The sequence below is a fragment of the Perissodus microlepis genome, chromosome 12 (genome assembly GCF_051167445.1).
Source record: "Perissodus microlepis isolate ML-2025 ecotype Zambia chromosome 12, ASM5116744v1, whole genome shotgun sequence".
NCBI classification, from domain to species: domain Eukaryota; kingdom Metazoa; phylum Chordata; class Actinopteri; order Cichliformes; family Cichlidae; genus Perissodus; species Perissodus microlepis.
In genome coordinates, this window is record NC_140472.1 from 35,515,675 (window position 1) to 35,535,695 (window position 20,021).

General features: G+C 39.0%; 1 protein-coding gene across 1 annotated transcript; it reads left to right on the forward strand.

Annotated features, from left to right (window-relative positions):
• On the forward strand, positions 1 to 16,496 carry LOC146376784 (uncharacterized). The gene is made up of 7 exons (XM_084945375.1): positions 1 to 90; positions 1,521 to 1,588; positions 1,678 to 1,732; positions 7,024 to 7,071; positions 7,650 to 8,279; positions 8,999 to 10,126; positions 12,340 to 16,496. The coding sequence occupies exons 3-7, from the start codon at positions 1,690 to 1,692 to the stop codon at positions 14,379 to 14,381; spliced, it is 3,891 nt and encodes a 1,296-aa protein (XP_084801501.1). The 5' UTR covers positions 1 to 90; positions 1,521 to 1,588; positions 1,678 to 1,689; the 3' UTR covers positions 14,382 to 16,496.
• Positions 16,497 to 20,021: the final 3,525 nt, after the last annotated feature.

A 20,021-nucleotide genomic window follows, 5' to 3' on the forward strand; every position in this document is an offset into this window, starting at 1 on the left:
CAAGCATCGAGACACTTCTGGAGCAGTGTGTTGTTTTTTTGGATACACGCGCCCGAACTGCAGCTTCAAACAGAGCGTGGAAATGAACAGGTTAATCGATTTATTTTACTTCTTCTATAAAATTACAGGAAAGACACACTGACACTGCTCAGGTGAAAACAGCTTTAACCTGGTTAGGGTATGTAGTCGTGCGGAAATAAATAAACTATCCGCAAACTAAAGAAACATATGAAAAGATAGTTTTACATTTTCAGACAAAAATCTCAGTCTGGTTCAAGTCGATACTAAAGTGCTTTCACTTTCGCTTTTATAGTCAGCACTAAGAACGTACGATTGTAAAATGTTATTTACGTTTCTCACCGTTGTACACACATTCATTAAATAACTTATTTCCTTCCTTTCATTTCCAAACTTCTTTTTTGCAAAGTTTTTGTTTGTTTTGTTTGTTTGTTTTTGCTGTAGGAAACAATGCATAAGTTGTAGTTTGACAGATCATTTAAAATGTTTGGTTTTTTGACATGTCATATTCCTTTACTGAGATGGCCTACAAAGAATCATGGCTATGATAATATTTTGATGTCTGCAACTCTTTGGGATTATATCTGACTGTTTAATAACTATTTCTAACTATTTCTTTATATTCAGCATAACAGACTGACCTGTCTCATAACTGTGAGACACATTGAAATATGTTGTGATAATTATAGTTACATTTCCCCAACATATAAGCATGGAAATGTTTTCTCATTTAATCTACACAGAATTTTGATAGTGTTGAGGTTTGTCTGTAACAGTTTTTTATTTTTATTTTGTAAAAACATGTATATGTATATTAAGCATATGTATTTTTGCATAAGCAAAAAACAAAAAAACCTATAAAAAACAAAACTAGTCACAGACTTTATTTCTTTGGACTGCTTTTAGCTTTGATGGCATGCATTCATCATGGGATCATATAGATGAGTTAATACAACGTCACAACATTCATTTTCATCCAGAGTTACATTAACTGTTCCTTAATATCTTGTAATAATGAGGTAGAGTATATTCATTTGACCTCATTTTTGGGGACATAACGTTAACAAACCTAGACTTGATCAACTGATTCTTCTGCAGGTTTTATTAATGTGTTAGACAGTTCTTAGCCTAGTTTTAGTCATTTCAGCTTCTCCTTTCATTTGCTCGATGCAGGCTAATACTTTGTTTCAGAAAGGTAAAATTAACATCTTTCCCACAGCCAGTTTTAAACTATCTTCTGACAAAGTTCTTTAAGACACCCCCCCCACTCCTGAGTTTTTCATTCCCACTGCCACCTACTGCTTGCTCATAGTGAGTCATATGATTGCTGGGTTTTTCTCTATACTATTGAAGGCCTTTATGTTACAATATAGTGCCTTGAGGCCGCTGCTGTGATAAGGCACTATATAAATAAAACTGAATGGAACATTTTTCATTTAGTTTATTAACTCTAACTCACATCTAAAACGTATATCTGCTGTTCTTCTTCTTGTGCTGTAAAGTTGGTGTAAAGATGACTACGCTTTTTTAGAAATCCTTCAGATCTGAGACCTCGGGAACACCCAGAGAAGTAAGTGTTTACTTGCGGAGCTTTAACACTCATTCATTATATTCAACTATGGCTTTTAAAGAGCTAAATAGTTTTATTCTTCCCACCAGCTGAACCACTCAATGATGTTTTCAGCAGAGTCCTTTTCGGCAACTTGTGAAGCTGGTAAGTGCAGTTCTGCATCCATTATAGCACATTTCCTCATGCATTTTTGAACACTTCCACTGAATTATGCAGCTGTAACCAATTCTTCAACTTTATACCTAAGTTATACCTAAGATTAAATGAGATAACATTGCCATGCTTACTCCAGCCAGCTGGTGGTGACAGTGTACATTTAGCTGTTTGGTTATGGCTCAAAATGCTAGAAGAAAAAAACACATACAGGGTGGAATTCGCAATTCACCTGAGCCTACTGCACCACACTCTTACAAATGCGACTAAGCTGGCAGTAGGAGGAATAATCAGCTGGTATCAAGAACCTGGCAGTATCATTAATCACATGTGTCCATTGCAGTGGATATTGATAGATTTTTGCAAAAATATAAAGGTGCTGGATTTGAGTAAAACTTAATTTCATCCACCATTCCTGTAGGTCACATAAAAATATACTGCTGTACAAAAGTCTTAAGCATCTACTAATTTCTTTATATTTTGCTAAAAAAAATTGGAAACAAGTGCAGCAATTTTTCAATTGTGCAATTATAGATTTACATATTTAAGTATGTAAGGCAGAAAGCAAGTTTGTATAAATCTAATGAGCCTGAAATTTCTGAAGCAGCTTTCTGTAATTTCTTTAAGTAATCTTCAGGAATATTTCTCCAGGCTTCCTGACAGACATTCAAAGCTCTTCTTTGGATTTTTCTTTCTTTCGTTCTGTTTTCTGTCACGATGATCCCACACTGCTTCAGTAATGCTGAAAAATGAAGCTGTTAATTGTCAGTTTTCCAGATGATATTGCATGATAGATCAAAATCTGATGGTATATTTATAATTTCAATAAATTTTGACAAGATCCCCAACACCACTGGATGAAATACAGCCTCAAATCATAATAGAGCCTCCACTGTGTTTTACAAATGGCTGACTCTCCCTGCTGAACTTCTTCCCTGACCTCCTCTGCAAATACTGATGATAATTTGATCCAAAATGTTGAATTTGTTGAATTTCATCACTCAGTCAGACCTGTTGGCACTTATTTTTAGTCCAGCGAGAGACTGGAAAACTTTGTCAGTGGAGTCTGATGTGAGTCGATGAGTCAGTCAATCTCATTTCTGACCAATGACAGTGATGCTGTACGTGCTGCTAATTTTGCTGGTGTTAACTACTGTTAGCTCATGTTAATGAAACTTGCATTTTAATATTGTTGAACTCTGACACTTGTTGAATAAACGCTCATACGATGTATGAATGTAATCAAAGTTTTTATCAGAGGGAAAGCGTGACTTTGGGACACTCGAGTCTAACATTAGCTGGCATAATATTAGCTTATAAGCAGCTGTTGTTGTTTAGCTGGGTCTTGTCAGCTGTTTGGAGATGAGACGGTCAAATGAGTGATCTGTGGACAATTGTGAGAATATCAGGAAAAAATAAGGATGTTTATACATGTTTTAGTGTGTTAGAGCCCTGTCTTCAGTTCAGGAGATGAGGAAGAGGATGAGCTGGAAATGAGGGAGGAGAGAGATGGTGGATGATGTATATGAAGAGGAGTAGGAGTAAGAAATAATGAGAATGAGATGATGAAAATTTACATGTACAAATTTTAAATGGTCGCATGTAGCTTGGAAGAGCTATTTTAGATTTTTAAATTAAAGGTAACTTTTAAGGCGTACTACAGATGTGTTCTCTAGCCACATACATAAAACGAGACTGAACAACAGGTCTTTTCTAATGAGGCATCACAGTAGATGGACTGTTCTATTGTATCATTTTAATACACAGCAGCTCAATATTCTAATGAATTTCTACTGTTCAATTTAAGCCTAAAAGCAATTTCTGTTTCCATGTATTCCATTATCACCTCTCACACACACAAAACATTCCTCTGAATCAGGTACAAAGACTGGACTGAAAATTTGTTAAAAAAAAAAAAAGCTGGACAACTATTGCTCAAGAGAATTAAAAAAATTGTCTGGCTCTTTGGAATCATAATATAAAGGAATTAGGAATGGCTCAAGACTTGTGCACCGAATTGCATAGAAACCACTCAAAGTAAGGAAACACTCGATAATTGCAGTGTAACGCAAAGGCAGTTAAACTTTAGATAACAGTCTATTCAGGTGGGAAGGATGTGCTATATTGTCAACCCATTTCACCTACTTTAGTACAAATCAAATTTTGACACTGAAGAACTGGAAAGACAACAAGAAGACAACTCAGGAAAAGGGAATGGTTTAACATGTAGTGGCCAAAGACTATTGATTGTTCTTCCCGTATCCTTGCCTGCTCTTTTTAAAATTTTGGCTAGTGTTCTTGTCACTACGTTTAGCATAAGAACACACCTACATGGAGCAGACCAGTATCGGCTCCTTTGCAAGAAGGAACAGGAGGAGCACTGCCAGAGTGCTCTCCATCAGACAACCTGAGCTTGATTCTGGCTAAACTGTCAAACAGGCTAGTGCATGATGTAGCTCAATTGGGATTTGCAACCAACCTCCACAACTGACAGGGCCACCACACCCATTCTTGTCACAAATGAGAGCAGGTTCACACTGGGGACATGTGATACACATGAAATAGTCTGGAGATGCAGTGGTTAATATTATGCTGCCTGCAGCATCACACAGCATGGCTGATTTGGAAGTGAGTAAGTGATGCTCTGGGAAGGTATATTCTTCAAGAGATACAGACCTCCAATTGCAAGCCAGCAGTAGCGTGACAGCGACTAGGTACCAGATTGAAATTCTCGGCACATCTGCAAGCCTTATAAATATATATCACCTTATAAAACAAGGTTTGATTAGCTTGTAAGTTAGTTTATAACTTAATTTTGGTGTGATTTTATTCTCAGGAAATTGCATGGTGTTAATTGATAAAGATTTTAACTTTTACATTTTATTCATTCAGAGCTAATATTTGATTTAAATGTTCGGGGGGGGGGTTAAACATTTTACATACATGAATTAACAGAGTTCGTACAGGTGCTTAAACTCCTTGAAAATGCTTGGATTTTAACATTGTCTTTTCAAGGTTTGAAAAGTGCTTGAATTTTAGATGTGGTTCTTCAAACTGCTTGAAGCTGTAACTGTATTTCATTCACCACAAATAACTATCTGATTGCAGCACATCAGATAGAAAAATAAAATGAGTCGCAAAGTCTGAAAGCAAAATTTCTCCTCCTGGGCTGCCTTACATACATAACTAGGCAACTTAAGGTTTTCTGATTAAAGGGTAAAAGTGAAGTTGTCAGTAGTAAGTAAATCGAATACTGTTTATATTTATGTGCATTGCTGCAGCTTTTTCATTAACTTGGTGCTTTTATAACACCTTAGGGGGGAAATGATGGTAATATAACGGACTGATCCATATGGGCACAAAGAATAGTCCCTTTTTTGTGCTACCAAAGTTCCCTGACTTTCATTCAAAATCTGTTTATCGTGAGCACCTACACATTAAACAACTTAAACATTACAATGGCTTCAAGCTCACATTGAGGCCTGTGGGGCTCTATCAGCCCCTGAGACCCTAATAGACAAATTTCATATATGAATATTTCATACTTTAAGGTTTCCTGTTTATTTAACAGAGATGAACAATAAATTATAATTGTACATAATAACATCACAGATGATAGATTAAATAAATAGATATTAGGTAGATGCTTGTGCATTCTTAAAGTCTTATATGTTGAACTGAACTGAGTGTGTCATCTGTTCAAAGCCTCTCCCAGTCAGTGCTGTTCTCCACGTCTGTCTTACTGCACATGATGTTATTAGCACAAACATTTTAAAGGTCATAATTTAGGACTTCAACAATAATATAGACAGCAACAGTGGCGGTCCTAGCCTGTTTGGCGCCCTGATGACTTTGAACTTTTCTTGTCCATCTTCCACTGTTTTTAATTTTGCACTCCAGTATGAACACAAATCCCCCAACCCGAGGATCACCACAACATGACCTAACAGACCGACACCGTAGTTCACAGATTCACTTTGTCTAGGGTTTATTTCACACAACCCAGGATTCAAATCATGAATACATGATGGGCTTCGATTTACATCATTATGAATGAAATGTGCTCTATTTGGAAGCAGCAGGCCCCTCCCCTTTCGACAGGTTGTGTGTGAGACTTTAAATCATCAAACTGTAAATGTTAAATTGTTATTGATCCCTTTACCCCGAGTCCTAAAGTGTATATTTATTTTCTTGCTCTTCATATATTTATTGTGTGTTTACTTGCACTGCTGTAACTGGAGCCTCGTCGTCTCGTCTCTATATGCTGGACTGTAGCGGAGATGACAATAAAGTTTACTTTGACTTCAGCAGCGAGCACGCGCCCCGAGGGACAGAATTTCGAAAAAACATCGGTGCAAATTATAAGTCTGTATCATGATGTCTGGTGTTTTCGTGTTTGTTGGTTTGTTTTTATTTTGTTTTATTTTGCGAGCTCCAGCCAGCCAGAGAATCCCCCGCCCTGTGCCACATACAGCAGGCGCACCTCGCTAACGGAGGCCGCCCTTACTCCCAGCAAATGGGCGATAGAAAGCCGATCGGTGCCTACGACATTCCCAATATGCGCTGGCTGATGTCGGGCAGCATGAGTACGAGCAATTTTTTTTTTTTTTTGCCAATGCCCGTGATGCCGCCCCCCACCACGATGCCGCCCCGGGCAACCGCCCGTGTCGCCCGTATCAAAAACCGCTACCGGACAGCAAGTAGTTAAACATCTTACAGTTACTTTTATTGAGAATTAACTTTAAAGAAACAAAAATCAGTTTCCTATTTTTTGTGTCAAATAGGAAAGAAGCATCAATATCTGATGAGAAGACTCATTAATTTGGCCTTACTTTTACTTTGTGGTATTTGATGCAGTTTTCTTGTTTTGTGGTGTTTTATTTTTTTCAAGAGGAGATGAACATCTCTAACAAGTTGATTTTTTTCACATTTGCTCATCTTAATTTTTAAGTGAAATGTGCTTTGTGAGTTTAAACACTATATGCATATAAGGCAACCTTTTCCTTTTGCAGTATTTTTGTGTGGTGTGTTTTTATATGTTTTAACATTTTCACATTGTCTTACTGAGGTGACGCAAAGTGAAACATGCATTCTTTTTTTTTTTTGGTATTGTGCTGGAAAAGCTTAAAAATGGACCTTGAAAGTATTTAAAAAGTGCTTGAATTTGACCCTGAGAAAGGTGTATGAACCTTAAGTTGTTTTAAAAATATTCCAGTGCCATATGGGAAAGGAAGTTGACCTCCAAAAGAATGCATAAGAGTGACATTTATGTATACTTACAGGTCAACCTCTGAAGCGCAGCAGCAGCTATGGAGTTCTGCCACCTAGTAGTAAGTCAAAGTAGACAAGATCAGAGTACTACTGTGCTTAATTAGGTTTGCATGTACAGTGTTCATTTGATCGTTCTTCTTTAGTTGTAAAAATTCATTATAAATGTTTTTTATTGTCACTGCAGACTGCACACTAGAGTTTCTTTATTAACTCAGATTAATGAAGAAACATAACTTATCAACTTTGTGTACCATCTGCAGGATTTCTTATCGGGGTGTACCTGTTTTAATCTCTTTACAAATTAAATCCCAAATGCACAGAATGGTTAATAACACGTCCTTTAATTTTGTTTGTTTTCTGGATCACCAACTACTCAAAATATTTACAGTGATTCCAGTCATTGTTCAGGTATCAGGGTTTACATTGTCTTGTAAGAAGCATTTTTATGCATTGATCATTTTTTATCAGATTTTCTTAAATGAAAAATCAATTAAAAAAACATAAACAAATGTTGCAACAAACTGCGAGATCAGATTTGTATGACACCATAATGGACATATAATGTGGATATAATTTAATGGAGTTTAATACTTTTAATAATAAGGTGACTCTTTACATATATGAATTTTATTCTCAGTGTCTGAGCTGAGGGTTGTTTTGCTGGGCAACAGCTGGTCTGAGAGGAGTTCAGTGGGAAATGTTCTCATCGGAGAGACCGTGTTCAATGCTGAGAAAGAATGGAATACCTGTCTGAGAGTCACTGGACCTTTGGAAGACAAAACCATAGCTCTCATCAATGCTCCAGATCTGCTGGATCCAAACATGTCTGATGACCAGCTGACAGAGATTATAGACAAATGTAAGAGTCTCTCTGAACCGGGACCTCACGTCTTCTTGTTGGTTATACAGCCTGAAACCTTCACTGGGGAAAACCAGAAGAAGCTACAATCAGTCCTTGAAAACTTCAGCGATCTATCATTTGATCACTCATTGATACTGATATCATCGCCTGGTGGTCAGAGCTCCACTGAAAACTATCTGCAGCATCTACCGGTAACAGATATGATCAAGAAATGTAAAGACTGCTTGTTTCGGCAGAACCTTGAACAACGTCAACTGGTAAAAGCTATGGGAAAAATTGTACAGCAGAGTGATGGAGATCACGTGAGGTGTAATGTTTCCACAGCCACTACATCTGGTTTGCCCAGTTACCAACCAAGCCTGAAACAAGGAGAAACGGTCACTGTCAACCAGGATCCTGTAAAAGGTACTTTTTTCATTTAGTAGTATTCTTCATAAATTGCTTTTGTCGTATAACAATCATGCATTACAAATATTTTACCAACTCCCACCATGTTTGCATCTGAGAGGCAGCTGATTGGTTGTCATTAGCGGTGGTTAGCATTGTCTTAGAATGGCTACAATTGCCCAGCATTTCCTTTCTTCACCATTCGAACAGCCAGTATAAATGACTTCAGTAAACCTAAGAATGTCTTCCTTACAGGCTGGCAGTTTTTTGTTACAACAACAAATGGTGTAAGTCATAATAAAATGTGATTTAATAATCACACTATAGCTGCTCAGTGAGGTTCAATATAGAAAAAGCAAAGTTTTATTACAGCCACTCTAAAATGCTGCCCCAGAAAACAATCCATTTAGCTGGCAGTCAGCTGTTAGTCACGTTATAGTTCATTTGAACCTTGAGGCCTGTTCCACTGTATTTTACAAAAACATGGAACTGAGCTAAAACGCTGGCATTGTCATATTAATGTTGTTTCCACAAACAATAGTGGTCTAATCAGACCATCTCTCGCAAAGAAAAAAATGCACTTAACTAATCAAATGCTTTGCGTTCTGTTTGAGATACATAGCCTTTAGAAAGGACTCTTGATTTATGTCAAACTACCAGCATTGTCATAGTTGGAATTTTAGCAAGTCAAAATCAACTCTGAACTGTGATTTTGTTTTTTCTCTTTTTTATTTCAGCATCTTCCTTCAGGATTGTACTTTTGGGGAGAAATGAGGACAAAAAGGGAAAACTTTTTAATTTAATTCTAAAAACTCAAGATTCTCATTTGCAAATATTCCAAAAAACAAAACAATGTGTGGCCTCCTGTGGGGAGTGGAGAGGAAACTCTGTAACAGTCGTGAAAACTCCAGACATGTTCAGTCAAACTGAAGATGTAGTAAGAAAACAGGTGGAGATGTGCATGAGACTTTGCTCACCTGGACCAAATGTTCTTCTGCTGCTAGTGGATTCTGATTTCAATGAGAAACGGAGACAAAAGCAGAAGTTCATCCTGAGCTTGTTTGGTCATGATGCCTTTAAATACTCGATGGTCATCCTGACAGAAAAGAAGATCAGTAACCCACACAGTGTAAATAAGCTTGTTAAAGAATGTGGGGACAGAATGTGTGGAATAAATGACACTACACGTGAAACGCTAATGGTTGAGATTGAGAAAATCATTCCTGGGCACAACAAGCCTTCTTTAAACCTGGTTCTGTGTGGGAGTGAGAAGACGTCAGCAGCCAAGGCCATTTTAGGTCAGACTGAGCTTCATTCAGTCTCCAACTCATCAGAGTGTGTTAAACATCAGGGAGAGGTGTGTGGACGTTGGGTTTCCCTGGTGGAGCTGCCTGCCTTGTATGGAAAACCTCAGCAGGCAGTGATGGAGGAATCACTCAGGTGTATCTCCCTCTGTGATCCTGAGGGTGTCCATGCCTTCATCCTGGTCCTACCTGTGGCTCCCCTCACTGATGAAGACAAGAGAGAGTTAGTGACCATCCAGGACACATTCAGCTCTCGAGTCAATGACTTCACCATGATTCTGTTCACTGTCAAGTCAGATCCTACAGATCCAGCTGTTTTTAACTTTCTAAAGGGAAACAAGAACATCCAGGAGCTCTGTGAGAGCTGTGGAGGAAGATCAGTTGTTCTCAATGTCAAAGACAAAGGGCAGATATCAAAGCTGCTGGAAAGAGTGGAAATGATGACATCTGGCAAAGATGAATCAAGCTATACACTCACCATGTTTACACGTGTCTATGTGGATAAAATCACCACGCTCCAGGCAGAACTGAAAAACTTGAATCTACATGACGTAGGCCTTTGTAAGTATTTTTTTTTTTATATATTTTCATGGGTTTTTATAAAACTTATAAATATGCCTGTCAGGGTTCCTGGGTCGGTGACCCAGTGCTTTCAGTTTTGTCCATGTTCAGTTTATTTTGCCACTTCCATGTTCTCACTTCCTGCTTTTCCTGTGTCAGCTCGTCTCGTGTCATTAGCCAGATTATGTTCAGCAGTGTACTCACTCACTCATTATCATCCTCATCAGTCTGTGTATTTAAGCCCTCTGTTTCTACTCGTTCACTGTCGTGTCATTGATGTCGATGTCGTCTCTCCGTATGTATGTTCAGTCAGCCAGCCAGTCTTTCAGCCAGTCAGTCCTTCGTTCCTGCCCTGTTCATCCACGATTCATAATAAACCATCTTCATTTCTTCACTATCCACGAGTCCTGCGTTTGGGTCACTTCCTCGCCTCCACACACGACACTCCTGACAATGCCAAGGTTGAAGATCCTGTCTACACACATAAAATCCAGACATTAGAACAGACATTATTCTTACTCAACCTCCAGTTCTCATTCATCATATTAATTAGACTTATACTTGGTTGTATTTTTGATTAAGAATAAATATTTTTTGATATTTGCAAAAGTACAAACAAACTATATTTAGCATTATAATTTTAAACATGAAAGACTGGATGTTAAGGCCTTATACCCTCTCTCAGATGTAATGAGAGGTGAGCCAGGGCATCTCCAGTCTCTTTGAATCCCACCTTTCTCGATACATCCAGGCCAAATAGTTCAATGTTTGTTTCATCAGGCCAGAGAATTTTGGCCGTTTTGCAAACTCCAGGCTGAGGTCTGGACTTTGGCAGGACTATTGCAACACTTTCATTTCTTTTTCTTTTTCAGCCATTCTGTGGTAGATGTCTGGCTGTGCTTGGAATCATCGTCCTGTTGATGACTCAGTTTGGTCCAAGTTTTAGCTCTCAGACAGATCTCACATTTTGTATAAGGTGTTTGTGCTGATGTGCTTTGTTTGGTTTTCTCCAAAAGGATTTTTGTGCATTATGTCCATACATCTCTGCTTTGGTCACATCTGTCCACACTAGATTGTTCCATAAATTTTTGGTTTGTTTAGATGCATCTTTGAAAATCTGATACATACTACTATGTTCTTGAAAACAGTCTTGAATAAGAGGTAGATCACATTATTCGGAAAGGGCCTAATAACACTTCACAGACTGATGAGCAGCAACAGTCTGAAATCAATGCTGATGTTTTTCCTCCTTGATATTGTGTTGACACACATGAATGCTCCTACCAGCAAACTGCCAAACCCGCTGCTTTTATAGAGGTGCTCTTACCTGCTGATGATCAAGTCAAGCAAGCACATTTGATTATCAGCAAACTGGCTGCTACTTGTCCTCTGAATTCTTCAGGAAGCATAAAGGTGTATTTATGAGATCTTGGCACTGAAGTTGTTGTAAACATTTTCCTAATCATGTGGTGGATTTAGGCTTTTATTTTTTGTGGGGGCTAATTCTCATTTGATTAGACGTCTCCCTCTTGAGGCTGGTGACAGAAGAAATATATTGTCAAAATTACATAGCGGTTATTGTTTAGAGAGGTTATGACAATAGTGAGAGAGGTCTGTCTTAGACATGCACTGATAGACTGGCCAGGAACCGTCAGCTGATCGGAATCAGCAAAGATCTATATCACCAGGTCCTTACATTAAAACCCACCATTATAATTGCAATCGGTGTGTTTCCCAATTCCTTACACATTGATACTTGTGTAGGACAATTTGTTGTCACATTTAATGTAACTGGTAAGCATAGTTTTACATTTTTTATTAATTTTTTTTTATTGTAATTGTGTGAAGGGATGGATGGTAATCTAAACCACAACCTTTTGAAATTATTTTACATGGTCTTTAATACCAAACATGACCTGTGAGCTAAAAGAATAAGCGATTGAGAAAAACAAAACTTGTTCCAAGGGCATACAGTGTACGCTTGGCTGACTGTTTTGACTTTGTTCTCATTCATCACTAAGTCATGTATCACAGTTTTTGTTTTTTAGTTGGGATTTTTTTGTAACGGAGAACAATAATGTTCAGTCAGTGGCAGTATTTGATGTCCTGGTATTAAATGTTTTTGTACATCTAACTCAAAATTAGAAGGTACTGAACGATTATTTCAGTGAGTTAGAATTACCTTTCAATAACTATGTATTCTTAACTTACAGTGGATGAAGAGAAGCAGAGCTCAGACCGTCTCAGGATTGTGCTGATCGGAAAGACCGGCAGTGGAAAGAGCTCCTCAGGAAACACCATCCTAGGAAGAAAAGAGTTCAAAGCTGGCGCAAGCCAGACATCAATCACCAAACAGTGTCAGAAAGCAGAGGGTGACGTGGACGGTCGTCCTGTTGTCGTGCTCGACACTCCTGGACTCTTTGACTCGACTTTGTCACTTGAAGAGGTCTGTGAGGAGATGACTAAGTGCATCAGTCTTCTGGCTCCAGGACCACATGTCTTCCTGTTGGTGTTGCAGATTGGCCGATTAACGCCAGAGGAGAAAGAGACTCTGAAACTGATCAAGAAAGTCTTTGGGAAAAATTCTGAGACGTTCACCATCATTCTTTTCACAGGAGGAGATACACTCGAACGTCATGAACAGTCTATTGAAGACTACATTAAAGATGCATGTGATGATTCCTTTAAAAGTCTGATCGCTGACTGTGAAGGGAGATACCATGTGTTCACAAACTATGATAAAAAAAATCATACACAAGTCAGTGAGCTGATAAAAAAGATTGACACCATGCTTAACAAAAATGGAGGAAAATGCTTCACAAATGAATTGCTGCAAGAAGCTGAAGCAGCAATAAAGAAACAAATGGAGAAGCTGCTGAAAGAGAAGGAAGAAGAGATGAAGAGACAGAGGGAGGAACTCGAAAGAAAACACCAGGAAGAAATGAAATCAATGAAAAGACAAATGGAAGAGCAAAGAAAAGAAAATGAACAAAGAGATGAGCAACTCAGACAGTTACAGGAAAGCATTGACTTTCAGTCTGAAGAGAGAAAGAAAGAACAAGAAACTAGAAAGAAAGAGAGAGAAACAGAAGAACTTAAAAGACGAGGATGGGAACAAAAAATTCAAGAACTGGAGAAAAAACTACGATCAGAGTCAGAATCAAAGGAAATGATTAACAGGGAGCTTGAACAGTACAAAGAAAATATAAGAGAGCAGGATCAACTGAAGGAAAAACAAAACCAAGATGATGAACAGAAAGAGCAGAAACTCAGGAAGCTTCAAGAAGAATACAACCAAGTAAAAGACAAATATGAACGTGAAAAAGAAAAAGAGGATCAAATCAAAATAGAACAAGAAGAGAAACTAAAAGAGTTGGAGGAAAACTATAAGAAAGAAATTGAAAGCATGCAGGAAGACATGGAGAAGTTTAAAGAAGAGGCCAGAAGATCAGCTGAAGAGTTGAATGAATTCAGAGAAAAAAATGAAGCTGTGATAGAAAAACTCATGGAGGAGGTGACGGATCTAAAGGAGCAACATCAGAAAGACCTGCTGGGAAAAATGGAGGAATATGAAAGATTAAAGGATCTGTCAGACCACAAAGAAAATAGTCTGAAGCAAGAAATAGATGTTCTGCAGGGTAAACATAAATCAGAAATGGCTGATTTAGTCCTGATGCTCCTGAGTCAAAAGCAGGAAAACAAGAAAAAAATAAAAAGTATGCAGGAATCACACAGAAAAGAGGAAGAGAGGCATAAAAAGGATCTTTCAAAGGAGAACAAGGAAGAAGAGAAGGAAGCAATTGGTAAACTAAAGAAGAAACAAAAAGAAAAAATGAAAGAATTGAGGAAAAAGCTTTTGACCCAAAACAAAGACGACTGGGAGACAGAAAGGGACGAGCTGTCCATCCAACATGAAAAAGAAATTTGTGATTTGAAGCAAACTCTTTTAACAAAGCTGCAACAAAATAAAAAGGAAAAATTGGGTAAACTAAAAGAAGAACACGAGCAAAAGCTGGAAAAATTCAAACAAAAGCTTCTGAAAGAAAATGAAAAAAATGAGAAAGAACAACTTGATGAGCTGCAGAAGGAACATGAAAAAGAAATGAATGAACTAAAACAGAAACTCGGGACCCAAGATGAAGACAGTACCAGGAAGGAACTGGAAGAAATGCAGAAAAAACACGAAACAGAAATTAATGAGCTGAAAGAAAAACTTCTGACTACAGACGAGAAACGGCCCTGCTTTGTCTCATGAGCAAAACTGCAGACATCAGGAGAGACATTCATGTCCTTTAATGATGTGACCGTGCCAAGTATCACTCGTCACATTTATGTATTATTGGGGACATTTTGGGAGTCTGTGGGGACTGAAGCACTTCTGGAACCAGCTTCAAGTGGACGTTAAAGGGACTTTGGTGAAACCAAATGTTATAGTTAAAGGCTCTTACATTCTGTCTGTCCCTCTCGCTCTTTCTCACTCACATTCACTTGCACACAGTGTAAATGCAAAAATAAGATCATATAGCAATAATCAATATCTAGGATCATTCCAGCTCTTGACCAGCATCATGGAAAACAGAGTTCAGGGTAATGGACATATTTATCTACACTTATGATATAAACTCGCAGCATTTTCTTCAACATTACCTACCACAAGACCAAAGCTGATTCAGCTCACAGAAGTAACATAAAGACAATCGATATCTATAAGCATGGAACAAAAGAGAGAGACTCATTATCAGGTCCTCAGCCTGACTGGATGGGGTCACCATTGCAAACAAATACACTCATTATAGAAGTCCTCATTTAACAGCTGTTTCTGATGGAACGACTTCTACAGTGTTGACCCTCCTCATCCACTGGAGCACAAACTGGGTGTCATCAGGACGCTACAACACAGAGCGAACACCGTCCCCGCAGACACAGGAAGCAGAAGAACATCACATCAGGTGTAACTGGGTTGGCTGTTGGCTTCGTGAGAGCTTCAAAGAACTTACATTTGGTCATGTGAGAGTTCCTGATGACCAGGTCTTACTCATGGGGCCAAGGGGTTCAGTGTGTTGTGGTCTGGGCAGCAGTGAGAGGTGGAGTCTGATTCCCGGCTGCTTCAAATGGATTTAGGGACATAGAACCTCACCTTTCTGATGGACCTTATTCTCTGACATTACCCTTGGTGAGGTGGGTGGGTATACTTTTATACTTTGTACTTTTGAGTTGTGGAATAGTTTCTGATTGTCATTTTACAGATGTACTGAACATCAGTTAATAGTCTTCTCCCCTGGTTAGGATGTTTTTCCTTTTCACCAAACTGTCAATTTTTATGTTGCATCATTTTTATTAATGCTTGTTTTATATGAATTCTTTTGATACTTTAGAATTAAAGATGATTTGAAGTTATGATTCGCATGGAGATTTAACATTAATTACATTTCTGCATTGATAAATACTGACTGTGTTTCATTTGTGTTTACACAATAAAAACAAAGAAAATGCAAACTGAGGATATGTTTTTCAGAATGAAAGTAATGAAATGAAAATAAAGGACAGAAAATATTCACAAACTGTTTAGCAGAGAAAAATAGTTTGTGGATGATCGTGATCAGCTGAAGAAACACTTTGGGAAGCGTCGTGGGCGGATGTTGTTGCTGGTGTTCTAAAATCTTTCAGGATTTTACTGCTAGCACACACTAATACCATATAGTAAACAACACAACTACACCCAAACAGGTCTAAATAAAACAGCTAACTGAGGCTTAACAGTGTTGGAATATAACTGGAATAAACCCCAAATGACAATGTTCACATACAAATGGAGTATAGTTTACACTAGGATGTGCCAGAGGGTCAGAGAATATCCATCAGCGTGTAACCATCAAAGGCCCTTATTACAGAAACCGTAGACTAATGAGTCAGTTATGTTACAGTGTAACCAGCTAATGCTGTTAAAATGATCACGATATGTAGGAATGTGACTCAGACATGAAGCTCACATACTGTATGTTCTCTAAGCTGTTTACTGACTCTCTCACCATCAGAGCCATAAATCCTTTTTTAGACGTACTTGTTGGGATCTACTTGCAAAGTTATGCTGTGTGTGATCATGAGCTCAGCTCCAACACAGGCAGTGGAAATGATTAAAACAGCTGCATTTAGTAGTCAGATTGTTGACACATTAATATTATCGATTGTAGGTTTACTACTGATATATCACACCTACAGAAAATAGTAAACAGCCAGATTAAAAATGGTGTGTCAGTCTTTTGGCTCGCAGGCTGCAGAAACTTGTTTCTACTGGAAACTTGGTGTTTTGGTCTGTTTTTCAGACGTGTATGATTTGACTCACTGTAAGAAAACCTTTGGTAATGTTTCTGTTTACATGAAGATGCCATTCCAGACCTCAGAAGGTGAGGCACATAATCATTCATTTATAAGTGTAATACAGGAAAATAAACTGGTATTTTTGAAGTGTGTTTGTACGAACTAAGCACTAAGAAGACTTTTACGCTGCAAATCTGTTGGTTTCTCTGTGAGTGACATTTAAACTTGGAGCCTTGTGGGCACTGTTCATAGACTGTATATAAAGGATGGACACAGCCACCGTGAACAATGGGTTTCTGAACTCAGAGGCGTTTTAGAACGCATGGCTGCTGCCATGTTGGATTTTTGGATGAGTCAGTGAACTGCCAAGCTATCAGCAACAGCTGGCAAGCTTAGAGCTCATTAGAGCAAAAGATAAAAATAAAATCACAAAATTTCACTCGCCAAAATTAAAGCGCAGACTTCGTGGTCACACGGCACGTCATATCATCAGTCAGATAATTCCATTAAAAAGCTGAAGGGATTATACAAGGCTGCAATCCTGTTTATTCGAGTGAAACATCTGAACATGGGAGTTTGTTGGAATCCTCTCACTTTTGGAGCTGCAGTCTTCTTTCAGGCACTAACGTTTTCGTGGCTGCATTCAGGCCCGTGGGACGTCTCTGCTGCTCGTCTCTGGCACAGGGCTCTGACTTTGGCCTCTGACCCATTCTGCACATTTTTAATGTTGTAATGAATGAAATCCTGAAACCAAACTAAAGAGAATAAAACTTGAAAGGTGACAAGTTATCAACATTTTATTCTCAATGTGTTCATATAATTCTGAATATATAATATCTGACTGTTTCACTAACAGAAAGCTTCAGTATATACCTCAGTACATTTCTGTGTAGAGTCCCATAAAGAACAAGAAGAAGAAGGGAGATGAGAGCAGCTGTGAGGAGAAGAAGCTCGAGCTGAATGATATTCATGATGAATGAACTGTAAACTGGTTTAACCGATGGACTCAACACCCTCACTTCCTGTTTTCTCTTCTTTCACTTTTATCAGACATGTTGTGTTTTGTCTTTAATAAGATGACCTTTGAACACAGAATACTGACAGCAGGAAGAATTATCAACATGATGATATTTAGTAATTTTTCAGCAACTCTGGATTACTGGGTTTGTTGTATAAAAGACCAGAAACACGTCGTAACTTTAGACATCCAATGCACACATAATTACAAACTATTTCAACACACGTTAAACTATTTTACAAATGCATAACCCAACACTAATCCAATTCAGGGTTGCTGGAGGCTATCCCACGTGTTACAGAGTGAGAGGAGGGTACACCTGGACAGGTCGCTTCCTGTCACAGGGCCAACACAGACATCTACTCACACCTATGGTCACTTTAGTAAAACATATGAAGAAAGAAGCAGTGATGAATCTTCATGCACAATAAAGTCCAACACACACGGTTAGTGCAATAATTTACATGCAAGGATGTAAATTGTTTCTAGGATGGATGCTTGTCTGTTTTGAAGAGACTGATCAGTGCCCGTCAGTCAGGTTTCACGCTTATTGTGTATTTCTTTCATGGACTGACCACATAAAGGAAAAAGACCACCTGCAGTCTTTGGGCAGGTATGAAGCAGTGAGATGTGTGGGTCACACTGTGAAAAGTGGAGAACAAGGCAAAATGTAGGTCTTTAAAATTGATGCCATTGGTGTATCTACGAGGAAGCTGAGGGGTACCGAGGCTGCTGCCAGTATTTTTATATTTACACTTTTCAGCCAAGTAAACAGCTGTTGATATGCTGTATGTACGACCTTCTTCTTCTTCTTTCCCTTTAAAGCTCGCCACAGCAGGTCATCTTCCTCTATCTCCTCCTCTGTCACACCAACACTCTGTTCTTCTTCACTACATCCATGAATCTTCTCTGAGGTCTTCCTCTTTTCCTCCTGGAAGCTCCGCCTTCACATCCTTTCCCAGTATATCCTCTATCCCTCCTCTGCACACGTGCAGCTTTGTCTCCAAACTGCTGAACCTGAGCTGTCCCTGTGATGCAGTCCTCTCTAATCCTGTCCATCCTGATCATTCCCAGTAAAAATCTTCCCGTCCTCTGCCACCTCCAGCTCAGCCTCCTGTCTTTTTGCATCACAGCAGCTCTCACAGGAGACCATTCTCAAAGTCACCTTGTAAATTTTTCCAATTAAATTTATCAAGAGGTGTAAGACCTTTAGGGTGCTCTGCTTCACACATCTTCACTTGTATATTCATTCATTTCTTCTCCAGTAGCTCCCAACATGTACTCTGAGTGATACAGGTCCTTTTGTGGGCCTCAGCTCCACAGTTATGTCTTCTCTTTGGAGGAAGCTGGGATCCTCAGTTCAGGATTATGCAACCTAAATGATTCTGTTAATGTTACACCTCCTGTGCTGAGAGAGTCCAAAAATCCACTTTGTTCAGTCACGTGATTGTCGGATCTTCTTGCCAGTTTCGTGTTTCATTGTATAGCGATGTTTGTGTTTCAAGTATGTTTGTGTTCTTCCTTTCCTTTCACATCTATGATGGGCACTGACACAAGTCTTCAGTGGTGCTCCTGGAACTGAGATCTTAAACAAAAAACAATCAGGGATGAAGAAGATTCATTTCAGTCTCACAAGCAGTTTTTTTTAAAGGTAAATGGCCTGCATTTGTATAGCGCTTTTCTAGTCCATAGGACCCCAAAGCGCTTTACACTACATTCAGTCATTCACACACACGCGATAGCAAGCTACATTGTAGCCATAGCTGCCCTGGGGCGCACTGACAGAGGCAAGGCTGCCGGACACAGGCGCCACCGGGCCCTCTGACCACCACCAGTAGGCAAACATGGGGTTAGTATCTTGCCCAAGGATATTTGGCATGCAGCCAGGAGGCAGCCTGGGATCGAACCACCGACCTTCTGATTAGTGGCTGACCTGCTCTGCCACCTGAGCTACAGCCACCCCAATAAAGGAATCAGGTTTGTTCCAGTTTGCAGAAAAGACACCAAACATGTTAAAACTACTTGTAATGTGGATTATGTGGGCACTCCTATCACTGCCTCGACTTCATCTTCATCCTTTTCAAATGCAGATTCATCAAATGTTCCTGATCTAACGGTTTCTTTAAGCTCGCGGTTCTCCTCACTTCACTGCATTTCTTTTGTAAACTTTCACTTGTGTCTTTTTTGTTTTGCTCATCATCAACACCTGGAAGTGTCACAGATGATTTAAATCTGAGAGCCGCTGCATCCTGCTACATCTTTTCCTCCATCCTCTTTTCCTGCAGCGTGCTGTGCTGCTCACACCTCTGCACGTCTTCCTCCCTCTTCCTCTTGTTGGTGGCTGGTGTGCTTGAGGAGATGGAAGGAACTCAGACAGAGGACACATCAGGTGTGTCACCTAAAAAAAACGCTTTCTATTCAGTAAATGCTAAAGTATGAACACGTGTGACAGTTTTCCTGAACATCTGTTCTCCATCAGAGAGAAGTCATCTGATGGAGAGTTTTTACGCGGACAGAGTAAGCACACATCTGAGCGCGCAGTGACGCAGTTCTCTTTTT